Here is an 18,491-nt window from a genome sequence, read left to right on the forward strand (position 1 = left end):
TCCCAACGGCCCGTTGGGGAACGCTGCGTTGGGCTCCCGCGCTACCGGGGGCTTCTCGCTCCAGAGCTGCAGCAGGAGGATCTGCCCCAGCAGCGGCGCTGGGGGAAGCCCAGGCGGTTTGGCCTCCTGCCCGCCTCCGTCAGCGGAACGCGCTCCCTTCACGCGCCCTCCTGCTGCAGACCGAAGCACCCCTGCAGGCCCGGGTTACGAAGCTGCCCCCTGCACCTCTGCCCGTACCTCCTCGGATCGTAACGCCTCGAATTTACGTTGTGCAGCAAAAACAGGCAACCCAGGCATTCCAGCAACAGGTTTGCAAAGCCAGTTCTACAGGGGTTGGAATTGCCAGCTGCCCCACATATCAACGCAACCGGTTCTATCGCAATGTTTTGGGAAGTCTTAACATAACTCCCTCTCCCTCCTCAAAACACTCGCAGTAAGACTTAAGAAGACAGGATTAATTTTTTTTGCCTGAATACAAGATCCAACTATCATGGAACAGAAGACTCTACAACAAAGTCCCTGAGATGCACCTGTATACTAAAAGATTCAAACAATAACCTCTTCAGCACTAACTTCATATTTATTAGAAATGTTTTATGTTGCAACATATGGTTTATGAAAACCGATGTTGTTGTAAGAAGGTGAAAATACAGCAGATCAAGTTCGCCCTTACGTTTAAGCCTTAATTTAAAAACAATTAACCCAACGGTATCATTCAACTACTTCAACTGCAGTCAAAAGTAAAAAGCACATAAGCAACAGGGAGCCACTAAAATAAAAAGCCACTGTTATATTCAGAATAAGTTCTTTTGGCCTCAATTTGTTTTCATCCCTCCACAGCCCTGCCTGGATTTAACAGCTTTCTTCCTGAAAGTTCATAGAGTTATTCCTCCCACACACCTGAGCTGCACCTCAAGACGGTGGGATGAAGCAACAGCAGGTTCCCACCATCCCTCAGGGGAACCAGAAGGCACAGAGCAGGTACAGTACAGCAGCTGCTGCAGCCACAACCCTGACTCGGTGGCAGGCACCAGAGCGTCTCGTGGCAGAGGGAAGCCGGCAGGCCGCAGGCTCAGACCCCTTCCGAACTCCACCCCCGGGGTGCTGCAGAGGCAGCCCCTTTACCAACTGACACAGAGAATAAATCCAGCCCCGAAATACTCTTTGGGATGAGCACAAAAGCTGATATTCTTCCAGTATCTTAAAAAAAGAGAAGGCATCTCTTAGGCGAGTTTCTTCTTAAGTTACTTTGGGATCCACCCTATTTTGTAACCAGCTAGTCAGAAATACTTTATCCATCTTCCCAAGCAAGCTCAGTTTCTCCTGCTAGCGAAGAAAACTTAAGGCACTAACACAGTAATGCTGTCAGGAATGTGAAATAGTTTGTTCTTTGTATACTGTTATACCGGTTTTTAGCAGCATCTCTCCTGAAAAGGCACTAGATACATGGCAAACAACAGAACTTTTGGAACTTCTGCTCAGCTAAACTGTATCAAGTCAGCTGCTTGGAAAGCGGAGTGGCTTTGCAATTTCCCCTTCTCTCCCCGCCATTCCCTTCCAAAAAAAGGCACCTGATTGGTTTTGTTACTGGTTCCTGTAGCTATAGGCTCTTGTGGCTGTGCAATTCTATACAACAGCGTATCTGAGGGATATCACGACTATACTGGTAGCTTTTGACACGATCAGGAGTTATCTTTTCAAGGTACTATTCTAGATAGAGCGGGTTTGTTTCAGCAAAACCCATTACCAGTGGGTTCCTACCTGAGTAGCACTTAAGGTTGTGTATTGCTAGGCAGAACAATTCCATGATTAAACTTGGCGTGAGCAATTGCACTTTCCCATTCCTTCCCCAATCCCAAGATCATTTCAAATGAAATACTAGACCCTTTCCTAAAGGGACATTTGTAATACAGCTACAGAGAGGTAGCTAAGCAGCACGTGCCAATTGTCTCTTCTGTAAGTATATTCAGCCTTCATTCGCAACACCATTTTTCATAGGAAGTCTTAAAACAAGAAAGCTCTATTCAGGTGGCGCGTGAAGTCACCACAGTTCAGAAGACTGAACTCGGAAGAGAACTTCATCTCCCTTCATGTCCACCACTGAAAACTAACAAGCACGGGGGATACCCAAGTGACTCGGCGTCTGCAGGTGCCGCTGAAGAGGAGAGGAACGGCTGCAGCCGAACCCCGTGCTCCTCCTGCCGCACGGTAAGAGTTCCTCTGAAGAACCACTCAGATCAAGCCCACCATTCGGTCAATCTGTCTCATGTAGTTACTCTTCAGTGGCAGTAAGTATCTCCTCTCGTCAGGAACTCTGTTACACTGTGAACAAGAGGAGAGTATTTTTAAGAACTCAAACACAAAACCAGTCCATCCCACACCCTCTGTAATGGTTTCAGCAGCAGTAACCATAGATTTCCTCCCAGTACAGAAAACCGTACCCAGTAGCACTTCTGGTCCCAACTTTCCCACACTCTTTGCAAACCCACAGCACAAACCACACAAATGAACAGCAAGTGCTTCCTCAGAGCAGGCTGCAAACTTCCAAACACACGCCAAACTACTGCGGCTTGTTATTCAACTGAGACTTCCTTCACTATGACAACTGTGAATGTTTAAAATAATGCTCTTTTTCTGGAGGACTGGGGGCAGGAGGAGGAAAGGAACCATGCTAGAACCCACTAGCAGAGATTTTAAAAAATCATTCTGTACTGAAAACAGGTCTGTTTCGGTTGGGGATAGGCACCGGATCCACAGCTCTGTACTCAGCTGCTGCCGAGCTAAGCAAGGTCACCTTTACATGCCTCAAAACCATGCTGAGGGAAAGAAAAAGAAAAAAAGCTTTGTTTAAATGACCCTCTGCTTTTCTCTTTCCCCATCACAGCAACACTGGAAAACTCTAAGGGCAAAGAAAAAGGGAAGGGAAAAAAACTGGAAATAAATTAACAAACTAATTGCTGCAAAACACTTAAAAGACGACAGGTCTCGCCTTCAACATAACCGCTCCTACTTTACCCTAATCCAGTCATTCCACTACTAAAAGTGGTTTTTACACGGGAGCTTTTCAGATATTTGATATTTATAAAGGAAACACTGCAGAGCTCTAAAGTGACATTTCCAAACGGATCTTTTTCTACTGCCTAACCCAGGTCAACACACACCCCTTCTCCAACAACACAACCACACACAGTCCTTGTATTCCTTACGTTAGAGCTGAAGTTGACTGCCTTTAAATCGTTAGGTTTAACTTTTTCTGCGCTGTCCTCTTCTCCAGAGAGGATGTCTTGCCACAGCGAGTGACGAAAACGCTCATCCACAGACACAATGTGCCCCTCAGTAGTAAACATGTACTTATTTCCAGATTTATGCAGTGGATTCTCTTCGTCAAACAACTAAACAAGAGATGGGAGAGACAGCTGTAGTCTGTGTGCAACTCTCTCCCTGTCCCACCAGCAGGAAGTTAAAGAGCACGTTCCCGGGCAACTGAAGGGTCACACAAAAAGCGCACCTTTTAGTGCTAAATGGGTAGCTGCTGTTAGAGCAAATGGAAACAAACAGTTTTAATGCAAGGGGTTTATTTCAGCAGCTAAAAGGGAAGAGCCAAAGGAAGAACTTCTCACACAAACTGCCCTTATTTTTCTAAGCTGCACCACGCAGGCGTTTCTAGGCTGGCATCCTCTGTTTCCCTTCAGTCACAGATTTATTTGTTTTTCTGCACTAAAGGAGATTGAGAACAGCAGCTTAAGCAGTGTTGCCTCACAGGCATTCTCCTGTGACTGCCAAAGCCTGATGATAGGGAGAAACCAGAGGCTGCTGCAAGGCTACAGGCAGTAACTCAGCTCAGAGCTGAGCAGCAGCTCCCTTCAGTCTTGCTCCTGCTCCTTTCCAGCTCCCCTGCGAAAGAGCTGCCAGCTCTCCAGCCAGCAGCTGCCCAAACCTCCAAGACTAGGGTAGGGTCAAAGAAAGAAGCAGCTCCGATATCTAAATCCCTCTCTTCCCCGGAGCCCAGCAGCTTCTAGCAAATAACGTCCTGCCTCCTCCCTGTGCCATGGGCGTGCACAGCGCGTGCAAGAGACCAGCTTTGAAATGAAGAACAGGTACATACCAGGTACAAATATTTACATGTTTCACTGAGAAAGAAGCTCTCCATCCGATCTTCCTTTGTCTTCTCTACAACGTGGTGTAACGTGGCGTAGCCACACCTGCAAGATTTAAGGTTAGTTCCCACGCAGTCCGATCTCGAAGCGCTCCCTACATACTCCTTCACTTCAGACCATTCCCACTGAAACTGGGGGTGAGGTTAAAATGAAACAGGTCCCTTTTGCAAGTAAGCACTGGTATTCTGATGAGACTGCAACCACTGACCCGACGGTTCATCTGTTCCATCGCGCAGATTTATTAAGAGTCCCTCAGAGAAGCAAGATACACTCGAGGCACCGCGCACAGAACAGGTCATCTCCCCATCCTGAGCACGGAGAAACCCAGGTCTGGAAGCCTGGTCTCGTGCAAAGGTTTCTTCCCAAGCTACCTGCTCTTCCCTCCCACCAACACTTAACAAGGGATGAAGCTGCAAGCTGGCACACCGAGCACTTGTAGTTTCTTCAGTCAGCGCCCCACACAGCAGCTGAGTCCCACTGAACTGCAGAATGGCACTGTTTTATACTGCCCTGTGGTTACAACAGACTTGTCTACAAAATCAGTAAATACCAACAGTTGAATAAAAATTCACTACCTTCCCCCTCTGAATCGTGCAAAAACAGGTACTGAGTGTTACAGTCAGGATTCACTGTCACTGTCTTGAGATGACAGCGGATCTGCAACAGCATCTATCTGAAAGGCCATCCCTCCAGTTCAGTTAAATACCACGGGCCCACGAGGTTAGAAATATTCTTGCAGGATCCATAGGAAAAAAACCACAATAAAACCACCTACTAATTTTACCAGTATTTAGCAACTGATCACCAACAATGCATTCTGAAAGGCAGGTGTAAAATTCTGAAGGTGTAAAGTTGCCACCAGACTATAATTTCATTTTCAGATAAAGAAATAATTGCTCAATAAGTCATCACTTGTGGCTTTCATGGAGGGCTGGGTTTCCTGGTTTACCCGCATTTGGCAGATTGGATTCTATATAATATTTATACCATAAAATACAGGTACATAGCAGTGAGAGAAGGCAAAGAACATTGAAGACTGACTTTGCTTTTGTGTATTTTTCCAAGCTCTGCAGAATATCCATTCCCACATGAAGGTAAAATGGGTTCTTTGTGGCCTAAACAAGGAAGACAGACAGGAGTTAGAGTCAGCAATTTCGAAATCTTACACCACTTACAACAAAGGCCTAGTAGCATCAGATTCTCATGTATTACAGTAAACTTCTCTTTATAGGAACATGACTTGGGACTACGCTGTGCAAGCTTCTCACGTTTCCTTTAGTGCAAATCCTAATAAAACTTGTAGTAAATTCAAGCTTTCTGATAGCTTTCTTGCAGCCAGTAAGTTATTTTAGTTTACTCTGTCTTCTGGCAGTTGGAGATTGTGCCCAGACAAGATAGCAAGGAAAGCTATTACGTTCACTTCAACAGTTTCTATCAAGAAGTTACAAGTCTCTACCTTGTAAAAATCTGCCAGCTATTTTTTTTAAAAGGTTGTTTAGTCTCATTTTTGCCTGTCTTGTATAAAAGGCTATTTTTTAAGCAAACTACACTGCCTAACAATCTAGTGCCTAAAGAGCCACCCCCGTGTAAGAACAGGCAGGCCCAGGGGCACCGAATTTTCACTGGCCAGAGGTTAGGGGCAGAAAAAACGACTTCCTGAACGAAACCATTTTTGCCAAACCACGAGCTGCAAGCTGCGAAAAGTCAAGTACCTGATAAAGAAGATACGTGGATTCCACCAGCTCTGGCCTCAGCGGATAAAAGGGAACATCCGGGGCCTGCAGTTGCCAGTTGTACCTTTCGGGGAGAGCTCCGTATCGTTTCCATATGGCATAATAAAAAGCATGGAGACAAATAGCATCTTCCACATCTCCGATCAGCACCTGGGCGTAACAACAGCCGTGAACACCCACACTCAACACCTCAAGCTGGCAAATCGCCTTCTGCTCTGCCTAAGAACACGCCATACAATAAAACAGCCCCTTCACAAGGCAAGGCGAAAGAAAACCCCCAATGTATTATTAAATCCCTCACGCTAACAGCTTTAGTGGAGCTCTGCCTCACAGCGTGGCAACCAAATGCTGAGGTCAAATGAGAAAAGTTAAGAAGGGTCTCAAACCTAACAGCGAGCAGGCCAGGCCTTCCAATGTTGTTATGCTGATGCAGAAGCTGAACTGCCCTAAGACTCTCTCAGCAGAGCAGCCAGAGGTAAACCCAGAGGTCAAAGCTAATCTCAGAAGAGATGCTTACACTCACTCGCAGCCTCAGATCAGAACGAGCTTTCCCAACACTCCTCTACTGCGTCCTTCAGTCCTTAGCAGAACGAAAGTTTACCCGTAGTCCAGGAAAAAAGGCTTGAAGTTTACCTGTAGTCCAGGAAAAAAGGCTTGCAAAGAGTCAATCCACGTGTTCATCAGCTGTCCCGTGAACATGTTCACGTTAACGTACAAAGGAGGGTCACCTTCACCTTCGTTGCAAGCTTCTCGACTGCCGAGTAACAACAAGCATGTGTAAACAGGCGCTGTTTTAGAAGAACACAATGCACGTTTCCTTTCACAGCACTGCTGCCAGCAAAGAGAACGAGCCACAGATCTGTGCTAGGCTCAAAGACATTTTGAGAAGACACAAATATCAGTCATGCGCTCAGAAGAATTAATCCATAAGGGTATGTACATCCTACTCTAAAGTCAGGTCAGCAGAATCTCTACCAAAACAGTCACGCTAGGTAAGATCAGGCCTTGAGAAGTACTAAACCAGCCAATTTAATGAATTTCCTTTGCCGTTCTACAGCCTTCTCTCAGCCTAACATTTGTTAACTTGGACAGTCACCAGTGTAGCTTCTTTACACCAACAACGCTACCCAGATCAGTTGATTAAGTGGTGAAGGGAACGTTAAAATCTATTTCCACTGTGACTACCTCAGAAATAAGATTCTGGTTTTTAAAGAAAAAAAAGGGAACACAGATTTTCTCAACCACGACACAAAACAACATACAATCTCTCCTGTCTTGCTGGGGTACTCATTGCTTAAGGAATTGATACTCGTATGAAACAACATACCCTCTTCTTAAGTGGTTCTGAATGTTCTGATAAGCATCATTGAACATCTCCAAGTCTTCCTTTTCTCCGAAGAGGATGTAAGACTTCAGAAGGTACTCATAGAATGAATCCAACCCTGCTCCCAAGCCGCTTTGCTTTCCAACCCAATGGCCAGTTTGAATATTCACAACATTTCCTTTCAGGACAGAGAAGAAGTTCAGTCTCAAGTTGCCAAGTACTTCAGAGAAAAACAACCAAGAACCAGAACTTAGAAATACCACATCTTCAAAAAGTCTTAAGGTGGCATGACTGAGGATTACTATCCAAATAAAGTGCTACAGCGCATTTATCCTAGGAACTAGCACACTCATGCAGCTGTTTTAAGTACTTTTAGTCATCTGCCAATCTAAATTATACTAATGGGGACACAAATGCAAGAACTTCAGTTTCATTTCCCAGTCTCATGGAAAATTTTGAAACCTGCGCCTTAAGAAGTCGCTCAGATACTCCGTTTTTCTTACAAAACTACAAAGTGCCCTTCGGTCAACACAAACCACGAGCACACAAGGAGAGCACGACTTAACAGCTACGGAGGAAGCAGATCGACAAAGTTTACGGTACGTGAAAGAAACGTGCAGCACGATGGCATTCTGCCACCGGAGACCGAGGGAGGTGAAAACGTGGAGCCAGTCAGCGCAGCATCACCGCGGAGGAGGTTACCTAGCAGTCCGGTGTTATTGCTCCTGAGACTCCAGAGTGCTTTGACAGCTCTCCTGGCCACCCATTCAAAGGTGGAGTCGCCAAGCAGCCGGCTAAGGATACCAAACTCCACCAGCAAGGACCCAGCTCCGGCAGTACAGGTTTCGTTGTTGCTGTCGGGAGGCACCCCCTTCTTCAGATTGACCTGTGAGGCAGGGAGAGGGAGGGCTAACAGCAGGAAGGCAGGCTGCACCTCACACAGCTCTGCTCTCCTCTGCACTCTGGTATTTATTAGAAAGCCTTTTTATTACTTTTTGCAGGATGTAGTGTGCAATGGGTACAGCTGGAAATCCAGCACGTCACCGCGTGGTCAAAAAGCGTTCCTGAAGAATTCCTGAAACTCACCTTCCAACTGTACAACATCATGCCCAAGGTGAGCAACCCTAATTTTGCTGCTCTTACACTGGCTAGTCCTTCCAAATTGCAGTCCACTTTTTCACCATTTCTACTAAACATTCAGGTTCTTCCAAAGGCGATGCCATCGCCGCTTCCCCTCGTTTAGTGCTCGTGAAACCAAGAGTTCCCTCAGTCAACGCTCCTCAGCTTCCCCACGGAACAAAACGCTGAAGGGAAGTTACACCACCCTCAACCAGATTCTGAACAGAAATGAAAGTTCATGTTTCTATAGCCTGACAGGTCTGGAGGAAAAGCAGTGAGGCAAGCGCTAATCAGCTTTACCGTTTACAGTTGTTCCACCAGAACGGACATCCTTCTCCTCGCAAACTGCATGGGCTTAGGACAAGGATGCAGTATTCTTAAGTACTCACAGAGCAGTATTCAAGAAAATTACCAATTCCAAGCCCAGTATGGGAAATATTTCAGCTGAGTTTTACTTTATCGCAATTATCTTAGTACCCAGTCCCCAATAAAGTCCCTTTCCTAGGCTGTTTGCCTTCACAGTATTTCTTGTGACCTTAATGACAGCATTGTTTGCTGCTGCACGATACGTAGGAAGAAAGTGCGGGGCAGGGCGTGCTCCAGCCAAACAGCACGGAAAAAAAATGACTACTGACCCGTAGGGAACAATATCCACAGAGTGAAAAAACAGCCTAAAGAAAACATTTACTAGACACAAGGAGCAACTTCTATATCCTCCGTGTCACTATAACCTAGCGCTGTTCCCCCCACGCCACTTTAACGTAAGTTCGAGCAGGTTCAACACCCCAAGTGCACACATGAAGGCACGCATGGGGCACAGAACTCGAGCTGTAGGACAGGCAAATTACTACTTTTGGACTATCTCCCCACTGTGTTGGTGTGCTCGCTTACCCGAGGGTATGGAATTCCAGTTTTGGTGTTCTCAAAGGCTGGAAGTAGCCTCACTGCTAGGTCATGAGCCATGTGCAACAGTTCGTTGTCATAATCCTTAATGGTCATGTCACCAAAAGGCTGTTTGGTATCTGTAATTATTATGTGGGCAGAAAGCAGGCTTCCCAAAACCCTACGGGAAAAGGAAAAGATCTTCAGTTTTTAAATCTGATCTGAACCCAGCTCTTCAGCTAAACCCTTACCACTACCACGTTTAACAGAAGTATTACTTTGTGCACCTTACAGGCACTACAGAAGGAGATGTGCTTTTCTCCCCACCAGTACTGAAAATACCTAAAAGTCACGTTGCTTGTCACCCACAGTATTCCCAAAATCCAGTTCTGCAAAATTAACCTAACCCAGGAGCTCCTTACAACACACCAAGTCTATTCGTGAGTGAAGACCTCCTCGCCCCTGCACATGGCAGTAAGGGTTGTTACACAAACTTAGTATTCAGAAAAAAACTAAAGCCTAGCCAAATGAAAAAAATCACTTTAAGACATTCAGAAATTAACTCATTCAGAACACGAAGGCATTTGAAATCAGGTAGTATCTTATACTCATCTTCAAGACAGACAGGCCTGTTTTTCATCTAAAACGAAAGTGAAAGCAAGCAGAGGGTCCATGGAAGAAAACCAAAACTGGGAAAACCTGTCAGCAGGATTGTTTGCTGTGCACAGACCTGAGCCTCTGCTGCAAGAGCGACAACAGAAAAGCAGCAGCAGCCTGCAAACCAAATGCAGTGGGGACTGCTCTTGTATCACTGCTTCAAGTCCCAGGCGACCCATTAAAATTGTTTTAATTACGAAAGGATGGAATATTTTCATAAAAAGTTAAAAACCAACTTTCTCAAGGAACAATCATAGAACGAAGCCTACCAAAGACATCCTCATCAGGGATTTTACTTTGGTTCTCCTGCACACGCACGCCAAGTCTTTAACCTTGTTATTGTTTTAAGGACAGAAACAGCGACGTACCTGATTGTTGCCTCAAAAACTTGGACCGTTGAGTCTTTATCAAATGAAACCGTGTCAATCACCAACTTCACTGCTTTCTGGAATTCTGAGGAGTTTCCCATTACCTTTTACACAAAAACAAAGCTATTTTGTCTAACTGTTGCTTCAGAAGAGGGTGGGGGAAGAGAACGGCAAGTCCGCATTTCAGACTAACAGTCATATTAGCTAGATACAGAACAGAGTACTGCAAGCTCCTGCTAAAGAGACTTCCCAGAAAGTTACCCATCCTACTGACATATAAAAGTGCATTTGTAAAAAAAGTACGTTAAAACAGAGACAGCCACAAAGGTATATTTTTGACCATTTTACTAATCTGTGCACTTCCAGCCCAAACATCAACCTTGTAGGTGATCTCTTAGAGCAGGAGTCCAAAAACTCTTAAGACTTAGCACACTGAGTGCTGAAACTGCTTAAACTATCAGTTCAAGAGTTAAGTTTAGCTTAAAAGGTAACACAACTTGCAGGACAATGAAGTCTGATTTGACATTTATTTGACACGGGGAGTCCAGCCTTTTGGGCTTTTGATTCCACACTGCATGCCATGCCCAGGAGCTCCCTCAGGACATACCTCAGCAACTGATCTCTGCTATATCCAGAGAGAGAGTAAATCCAGCCCCAGCTTCAAGGGGGCAGGAATGTGGAAGGAAAACACGGCGTGGTTGGTTCCTGACTGCATGATTGCATAACTCCACGATAAGGCTGGGTGTACAGGAACCCACCCAGCTCTCTAACCACCAAAGCACCACGTGCCAGCCAGCCTGCTCGTTCCATCACCCAGACCTAGGGGGAAAGCATTCACATGCTAGCCTGAGCAGATGAAGAGCAAAACAGGCTTTCTCCATGCAGAAGCTCCTGAAACACAAGAGACTCTAGGAACCACAAGTTTCATATTTGAGAAAGAAAAAAGTTATGTACTGCCCCAAAAGGCACGGAGAGGACACTGAGGCACTGGTGAAGAAGGACAGGAAGACAACTGTTTAGCCAACACACCATCAGCCATGTAGCACAGATCCCTACCCGCTGTCTCAGTTAAAACCAACTTTTTCCTCACTTCCTACTTTCGGTTCTGTCACTTACTGCCACGTTCAGTTACACAGCTGGGACCTCCTCACCACAGAGCTGCAATTCCACTGCAGCAACGGGAAGTATTTTATAACCTGGAGCACACACACAGCCTTGCACACACCACCTTCTGCACAAGAGGAGAGAAACGCACCGTGGAGCCAGTGCACCCACGAGCCCTGACACTCCAGAAGGCCAAGAATCTGCCCTGGCTGCAAAAATGAGACCCACGAAACCTACGGGGGTCTCCAAATACGCATGAGGAGTTCAAGGAAGGGGCTCTTCTCCATGATCCCACACTACTGACACTACTAACATAACAATGAGCTACTTCTCACGTTGAAGATCTTCAAGTTTTATCAGACACGCACGTGACTGTCTATTTTAGCAGGTGAGAAGCAGCTTTACAGCGTTTTCCCCTCCTTGGTTTCACTGCTCCTCATACAGATTTATGTGTCGGTCAGGCCCTCTCTGCCCAGCAAAACAACCAGAGCTCTTACAGTCGTCTTGAACGAGACAAACTCTGCTCCTGACGTATCTTTCAGCCACCCATGCATATCCCAGTTCAAATCCACCCTTCCTGAACACCAGGAGGGATGGCAGTATCCCAAAACAGATCCCACCTGAGCCTTGGGGAAGATCTCGAAAGTTTCCTCTCTCTCTTCTGGAAATCTCTGCTGATACACCTCCAAGTACTCTTATCCTTCCCCGTCTGCGTAACACCGCTACCTCGTGATCCAGCTGTTAGCTGGGATACACCCAGCACCACCTTCTCCCTCAGAAAGAGAAGATTTAATAAGCTCTCACTTACAAACTGCTAGACCTTTTACTTCACACTGCTGAAGTTCGTTACAATTTTAATTGGTTCCTCACAATGTCACCTCACCCGCTCTTCATTTGAAGAGCTGACCTCTATTCCTACCGGCAGCTCTGCACTTTTTGCATCAGCAACACTAACACCCAAAGACTCATCAGCTCTGGTCCCACGGCAGGTCCTTGGAAAACACAGTGGAGTAACTCCCGCCAGTCTGAAACTTTCTCCTGCCGCCTTCCTCCAACTTCACACCAAGTTTCTCTACCAAGTACCCCTCTTCTTCAGCTCCACTAGTGCTTTTTTATTTTTTTAAATATGGAACCGATCCAAGACCTTGGATCTACTGTGGTTATAAGCTCAACCTCAGCGCAAGGGACAATATCAGCGTTGTTCAGTCCCAGGGCAGATAAACGTGGCAAGACCCACCTTCAAGAGAACGTTGAGTAAACTAACGCTGTACCACATCCTTATTTTCCCTTTTAACTCTTTCCTTCCAGGTCCGTTCCAGCACGCTACCTGCTATCGAAGTGACAGCTTATGACCACACTCCTACCTCCATCCAACCATCCCGCAACGGAGACCTGCAGTTTCACAGCTCTCAGAAACAAAGCTCTGGGCCCGAAAGTAAGCTTTGACTCCTGGTTCCCCACACCGGGGTGGGAACAGACCACCCGGCGAACGGCAAGAGGCGCCCGTTTCGCTGCTCGGAGCCGGACTAAGAGAACGCAGCAAGCGAGACCCCCGCGCACTCCAGAGCGTCTGGGGCTTCTCATCTCTCAAAGCCTCTCGTGAGCTGACTTCAGCCTTTCGGACATCATCGTCCACGTCCTGCTAAGGCACTGCCTTCGGAGTTTGGTTAGCGGGAGAACAACTCTTTAACAACACGTCCCAGCTCCTACTTTAAACCAGTTTGCAAAATTCGGTCGGTTCATTCCAGCTGCTGCCATGAACCTCCCCAAATTCCCTCCCGACTAAACTCCACGGGGCGACGCAGCCCCTCGGGAGCCTTTGGACGGCCCGAAGCCTTCATCCCCACCGGGCCGCCACCAGCGACCCTGCGGCCAGCCCCCCACGGCCGGGCCTGGCTCTGGAGGACACCCCACCCCCCCCCCACCCCGACCCCCACCACCCCCCTCCCTCCGGGGCCCCGCCACCGAGGACTCACCGCCAGCGTGTCCAGCGCGTCGATGAGCGTCAGCGAGTAGTTTCCCAGGACGTCGTTGATGTTGAGGTTGGAGCTGGAAGAAGAAGAGCCGAGCGTCAGGCCCTGCCGCGCCCGGGCCCGGCCGCCACCCTCCCCCCCCCCCCCCCGCCTTCCTCCTCCTCCTCCTCCTCCTCCCCAGCCCGGCGACTCACGGGTCGTGGCGGTCGGGGCCGCGGCCGCGGCAGTGGAGCGGGTCGAGCTCGTCCCGGGGGAAGGCGTGCTGCATGTAGCTGTCGTAGCCGAAGACGAACATCCCGCGGGCGGCGTCGCGCAGCCGGGCCCGCAGCTGCGGCGGGAAGGCGCCGCTATACCGCCGCTCGTACTCATCGCCCCCCGCCGCCACCGCCGCCGCCCCCCCCTCCTTGCCGCCGCCGCCCCGCCGCAACAGCGAGCCCCAGTGCGAGGAGCCGGGGTCGGCGGCGGGCGGGCCGAGGCCGGCGGGCGGCAGCGGTGGCGGCGGGAAGGGGAAGGCGAAGCGGCGGCGCAGGCAGAGGCCGGGAGCCAGCGCGGGCAGCAGCGCCAGCAGCGCCTGCAGCCCCAGCCTCAGCAGCAGCAGCCCCAGCAGCAGCGACCGCCATTGCATGGTCGCCCGCGCGCGGCGCGCATAGTTTAAAGGGGACGCCCGCTGCCCCCCCCCCCACCCCGCCCGCACGGCAGAGCCGAGCGCGCTGCTCCGCGACGCGGCTCCTTTAACAGCGGAAGGGAAACACGGAGCGCAGCCGGCACGGAAGCCCGCCCCGCCTTGCTGCTATTGGCCGAGCCGAGCCAGAGGCGGGGCCGGCCTTCGGTCATAGGGCGTGCGGCGACGCCACTCAAGGGCCGAGCCTTAAAAGGCCGGGGCGGAGGGCGGCCGGGGCTGTCGTGGCGCAGCCCCGGGGCGGGACGTGGAAGGGGGAGGACGGCGGGGTGAGGCCTGGGCCGGGCCTGGCACCCGCGGGCTCAGAGGGCACCCCCTGATAAGGTGAAGCATGAGAAACATTGGGATTTTTTAAAAAGGAAAAGGAAAAGAAAGCAAATAACCAACACTCAAGGAAAGGTCACCATCCGTTCGTCCTGCTGCTAGCGCAGCCCGGGCCCTATGAGGGCATGGCCAGGGTGTTGAGGGGAGGACGAGCCTTCCTCCTCCCCGGAGGGAGCCATGCCCTGATCTTAGGCCAGGAAAGCGGGGGAGAGGGGTGCTGGGCTCCCCGCCACTCCCCGGCAGAACCGACAGCCCAAACCGCCTGAAGAGCAAGAGGGAAAGGGGAGCAACGGGCAGGGCCGCAGGAGCACCAAGCACATGGCGAGCTGGCGCTCGATGGGGCGCGGGGGGAGAGCAAGGCAGCAGCAGGAGCTTTCGGAAAGCAGCACAAATAGAACAGCTGACAAACGCCACTCACAAAGTGTAGATGTGAAAGTGGAAGTAGAGCCGGGGGGTACTGGTAAAAACAAAACCCCTCAAAGACGGTCCGAAGAATGGAGAATTCAGTAAAGAGACTAGAGCTGGGGGGGGTGAAGAGGAGACATGTATCTCTGAGATACCCCGGAAACCTTAACAGCATCACTGGTAGCTGTGGTTGTAAGCATGGCTGCTTCGGCACTGAACTAAGGACTGGTGTGCACTGGAGCACTGCAGCCTTTTAGCAAGAAAGCGTGTGATTTGTTACAAAGACCTTCGATAGAAGTACCATGAAAAACCCCCACACAGGGAAAAAACATATTTTAAGACTGTTACCACGCAGAGACAAACCACCAGACATTAATGATTTGTCTTCAGCTTGTATTTTATACTGTTTCAAAAGTCAGATTTTGCTCTGTGATTTCTATTCATTGCAACAGGAACTGTAGAACAAATAAATCTAAAAAAAAAAAAAAATTAAAATAAAAATCACAGTTTGGTGGTCCATCAAGACTCCTGTATGCTGACTCCTCTTAAAATCCTCTAGCCTGTTCAAACAGCAGCCTGAGGTTGTTCTCTCAGTTCCTTTCCCCGATCTGTGTAGTTTATGCATCTTTTTAATGTTTCTCCCCTTACAGACCAGAAATAGTATCGTTGATACCCAAGAGGGAATTCATTTATTGACTCCAAAAAATGAGGAACATTCCTCATTGTTGAAAAGACTGGAATAATACCTTTTCACAGCCCAAGTTAGCACAATTATACTGAAGCAACTTACCAGTTCACTTCACTCTGAGACTCTTGGTGAGAATCCAGTTTAGCTTTAAATTCCACACTTGGCAACAGCTTTTTCTTTCTCTACCCACACATTTGTTTGTTGAATAATATGGATTATGAACTTCTACCCGATAGGTCTTTTCAGAGAGAAACACAAATGAGACCAACAAATGCTTTCGGCCTCTAAAGCAAAGCCCTAATCAGAAACCACCAGTTTCACAGCCCCACTGCTCAGAAAGTTGCCCCCCACCGAGCACAAGGCTCACGGTCACCCTCTCGAGACGAAGTTATGTAGTTAACGCTTCTGCTGGTTTCCACGCTCTGCTAACACGCAGCACGCTGACCACGCACCAACCAGGCAACAGCATTCAACTCATTTTTTAATATGAAAACATGACATTTAGAATTCGCCTCATTCATATATGACAGCATCTGAAGTGTGAAGTTTCCTCATTAGGCCAGGGAAGACGGCCTGAATTTACTACTTGAACGTATCTGCCTACGTGCAAGCGGTGCCACCTCTCCTCTTCGTTGTTCAAAGAGTGCTTCAAGGAGGCAACCTGTTCGCTCCTCTCACAGATGATCTAAAGGATTAAATTTTAGCACAGATGTGTTTAGTTTAGCATGAGTATAACGGTGTTTCCCACCATTCCGTAATGAGGGCTTCTTCTGTATTGCCAGCAGTAATAAAAGCAGCTGTACCCCTACAGATGAATATGCACAAGCATGGGTTTCAACAACACTTTATTGAAGCACTTCAAAATGATCACAATGATAGATGTTGCCTTTAACAGAAAAAACCCCCGTACTGTCATAATTAAAAGGCACTAATCCTGGCACAAAGGTCTACTTACCCACCTTCCGCTGTGACGGAAAGAAAAACATCAAATATTTTTACTTCTCCTTTCAAAAAGTACATGCACGCCCCCTTTGAGTGCCATTCAGTGTTTGTCATTTAAGTGACACGTAAAAGGAACTCCCCGCTGTTTCACCAAGGTGTACTTCAGCGTTCAGCATCTGTAGTCCTCAAGCAGCAGACTACTCGTCGGAGGTTTATGATTTACTGAGACAAGTCATTCCACACTCACATTTTTGGGAATAAAAGCCCTGAAGCCCGTACCAGTCTCAGGCACTCTCGCATCACCTCTCCTTTAACACGACTCCTCGCTTTGCTGTTCGTGGAATCGGCAACGCGCCGGTCTTAGCAACATCACTTAAATAACCTGATTTACACCCCCCTGTTTAGAATCCACCCAGCGCGCTCTAGTCAGGGTCAGTGCAAAAGCAAGCCAGAAGGGAGCGGTGCCGGGGCATGCGGCCGGGAGAAAGCACATTTCTTTCACATTCAGTAACCACGCACAAAGCAAATCATGACATGCCATTGCACAGCCACAGTAACTATAAAATTAAAACTTAGAAAAAGTTAAAAGCTTGATAATCCAGCTAAGTCGTACTTCAAGTTATTACAGATCCCTGCACAACATTCCCGTATGAGTTTAACCAGAGAGACTGTTTAAGGCATTTTCTTTGGCCTCCTTTCTTCTACCAGAAAGTGAAGACTATGCGGTTTTATATGTCAGCATCCAAAAAGGACCGTCCTTTCCAACCTGTTTCCATCAAGATGCAAAGAGAAAACACAGATCGGTAACAAACTGGATAAATTAGTTCCACCGGTCATGAAACAGCTCCACATTTGTGCATTTTTCACGTTGCCAAAGCGGTAAGACAAAACTGCTCTGTGCCGCTGCCAGGACACTCAGCTCTACTCGGGGTGATGAGGAGAATTATGCCGCACTGTAACTGCGCTTAAAGAAACCGCCATCCGCAGGGAAGCTGACAGGACAGTAACGCTCCAAGGAAAACTTCCACAGAGCCCAGGGCTGTGGGTGCACGCACAAACATTTCTTCCCAGTCCGGAGCAGAGGTACACCCAGTAAGAGCGATCACTTGTACTGAACGAAGCCAACAAGGGTGTAGAGTCGATGGCTTTTAAATCATCAGGACATCGGACCACACCAACACGTCACGAGGTCACAAAGGTACGACTGGTGTCTCACTTGCACGCATATTCATGACGACGAGTTCTCTCCGGCTCAGCATTCGCCTCTTCACAAGACCCAGTTTTCTTAACATGCTCATGGTCAAGGCCTGCTCAGAAGAGAGTTTCAGGACTACAGCTATTGATGTTTATGTACCATAATTTATGTTACTAAAACGCATCCCCAAAAGCAACTTTTGTTCAGCCAATGGGCAATTTCATCAGTCTCTTTCCTGTCCAGCTACCTACAGAGCCTGAGACAAGCAAATACCATGAGAGATTAGATTGGCACAACAGATTCCTAGAAGCAGAAGGCAGCTATAGCACCCAGGTTCAGCAGACAACACTGCTAACGCCCATCTTCGGCTCCACACCTTTATTAGAGCAGAAAAAGTTTAACTCCCAGACAAGCAGGTAGTTTTTTCTGTCCAAGGCTGACAGGTGGCGAGAACACCCTCACTTCTCCGGAAAGACTTAACTACACTTCCCTTCTCTTTCAAAAGGAAGGTACTTGGAAAGTTAATCAAGCTCTCAAAGAGAAGAAGTGTAACCCTCTGCCCTGGATTCACTAGTCTCCTCAAGGTCTGCGTTTCTGCTCTGTGAGTAGCTAAAGGCATCTGCAAGAACTGTCCAAGAACAGCCGTGAAGACCCAGGTGGACTTTGTGAATACGAACGTACTTTTCAGAGCCCGCACAGCATCAGTGGCCAGCGCAGCTCTCCTCCCTGTTTCTGTTCAGAAGCAGAAACCATGACTTAAACACCGCATCAAGCAAACAGCTGTTGGCCCAGTTCACACCACAGCTGATTTCATTCCTCCCGGTATCAGACCAACCAGGGTGACAAATCTTACAGCAGCGATACTGTTTTCAGACTTGTGTGTCTCGAGGCATTTTGCTTTGGGCGTTAACTCCAGAGCGCTTGTTTGCATGCAGGAAACC

The 18,491-nt window shown here is 48.2% G+C and overlaps 1 protein-coding gene across 1 annotated transcript; it reads right to left on the reverse strand.

The window, feature by feature from the left end:
* Positions 1-1,602: 1,602 nt before the first annotated feature.
* EDEM1 (ER degradation enhancing alpha-mannosidase like protein 1) lies at positions 1,603-13,942 on the reverse strand. The gene is made up of 12 exons (XM_086470125.1): positions 13,512-13,942; positions 13,321-13,393; positions 10,241-10,344; positions 9,225-9,396; positions 7,917-8,100; positions 7,218-7,392; positions 6,524-6,644; positions 5,870-6,040; positions 5,199-5,272; positions 4,106-4,202; positions 3,207-3,392; positions 1,603-2,322 (listed from the first exon to the last, which is right to left on the reverse strand). The coding sequence occupies exons 1-12, from the start codon at positions 13,940-13,942 to the stop codon at positions 2,233-2,235; spliced, it is 1,878 nt and encodes a 625-aa protein (XP_086326251.1). The 3' UTR covers positions 1,603-2,232.
* Positions 13,943-18,491: the final 4,549 nt, after the last annotated feature.

Source organism: Leptosomus discolor, chromosome 9, assembly GCF_034619465.1.
Source record: "Leptosomus discolor isolate bLepDis1 chromosome 9, bLepDis1.hap2, whole genome shotgun sequence".
Classification (NCBI taxonomy): Eukaryota; Metazoa; Chordata; class Aves; order Leptosomiformes; family Leptosomidae; genus Leptosomus; species Leptosomus discolor.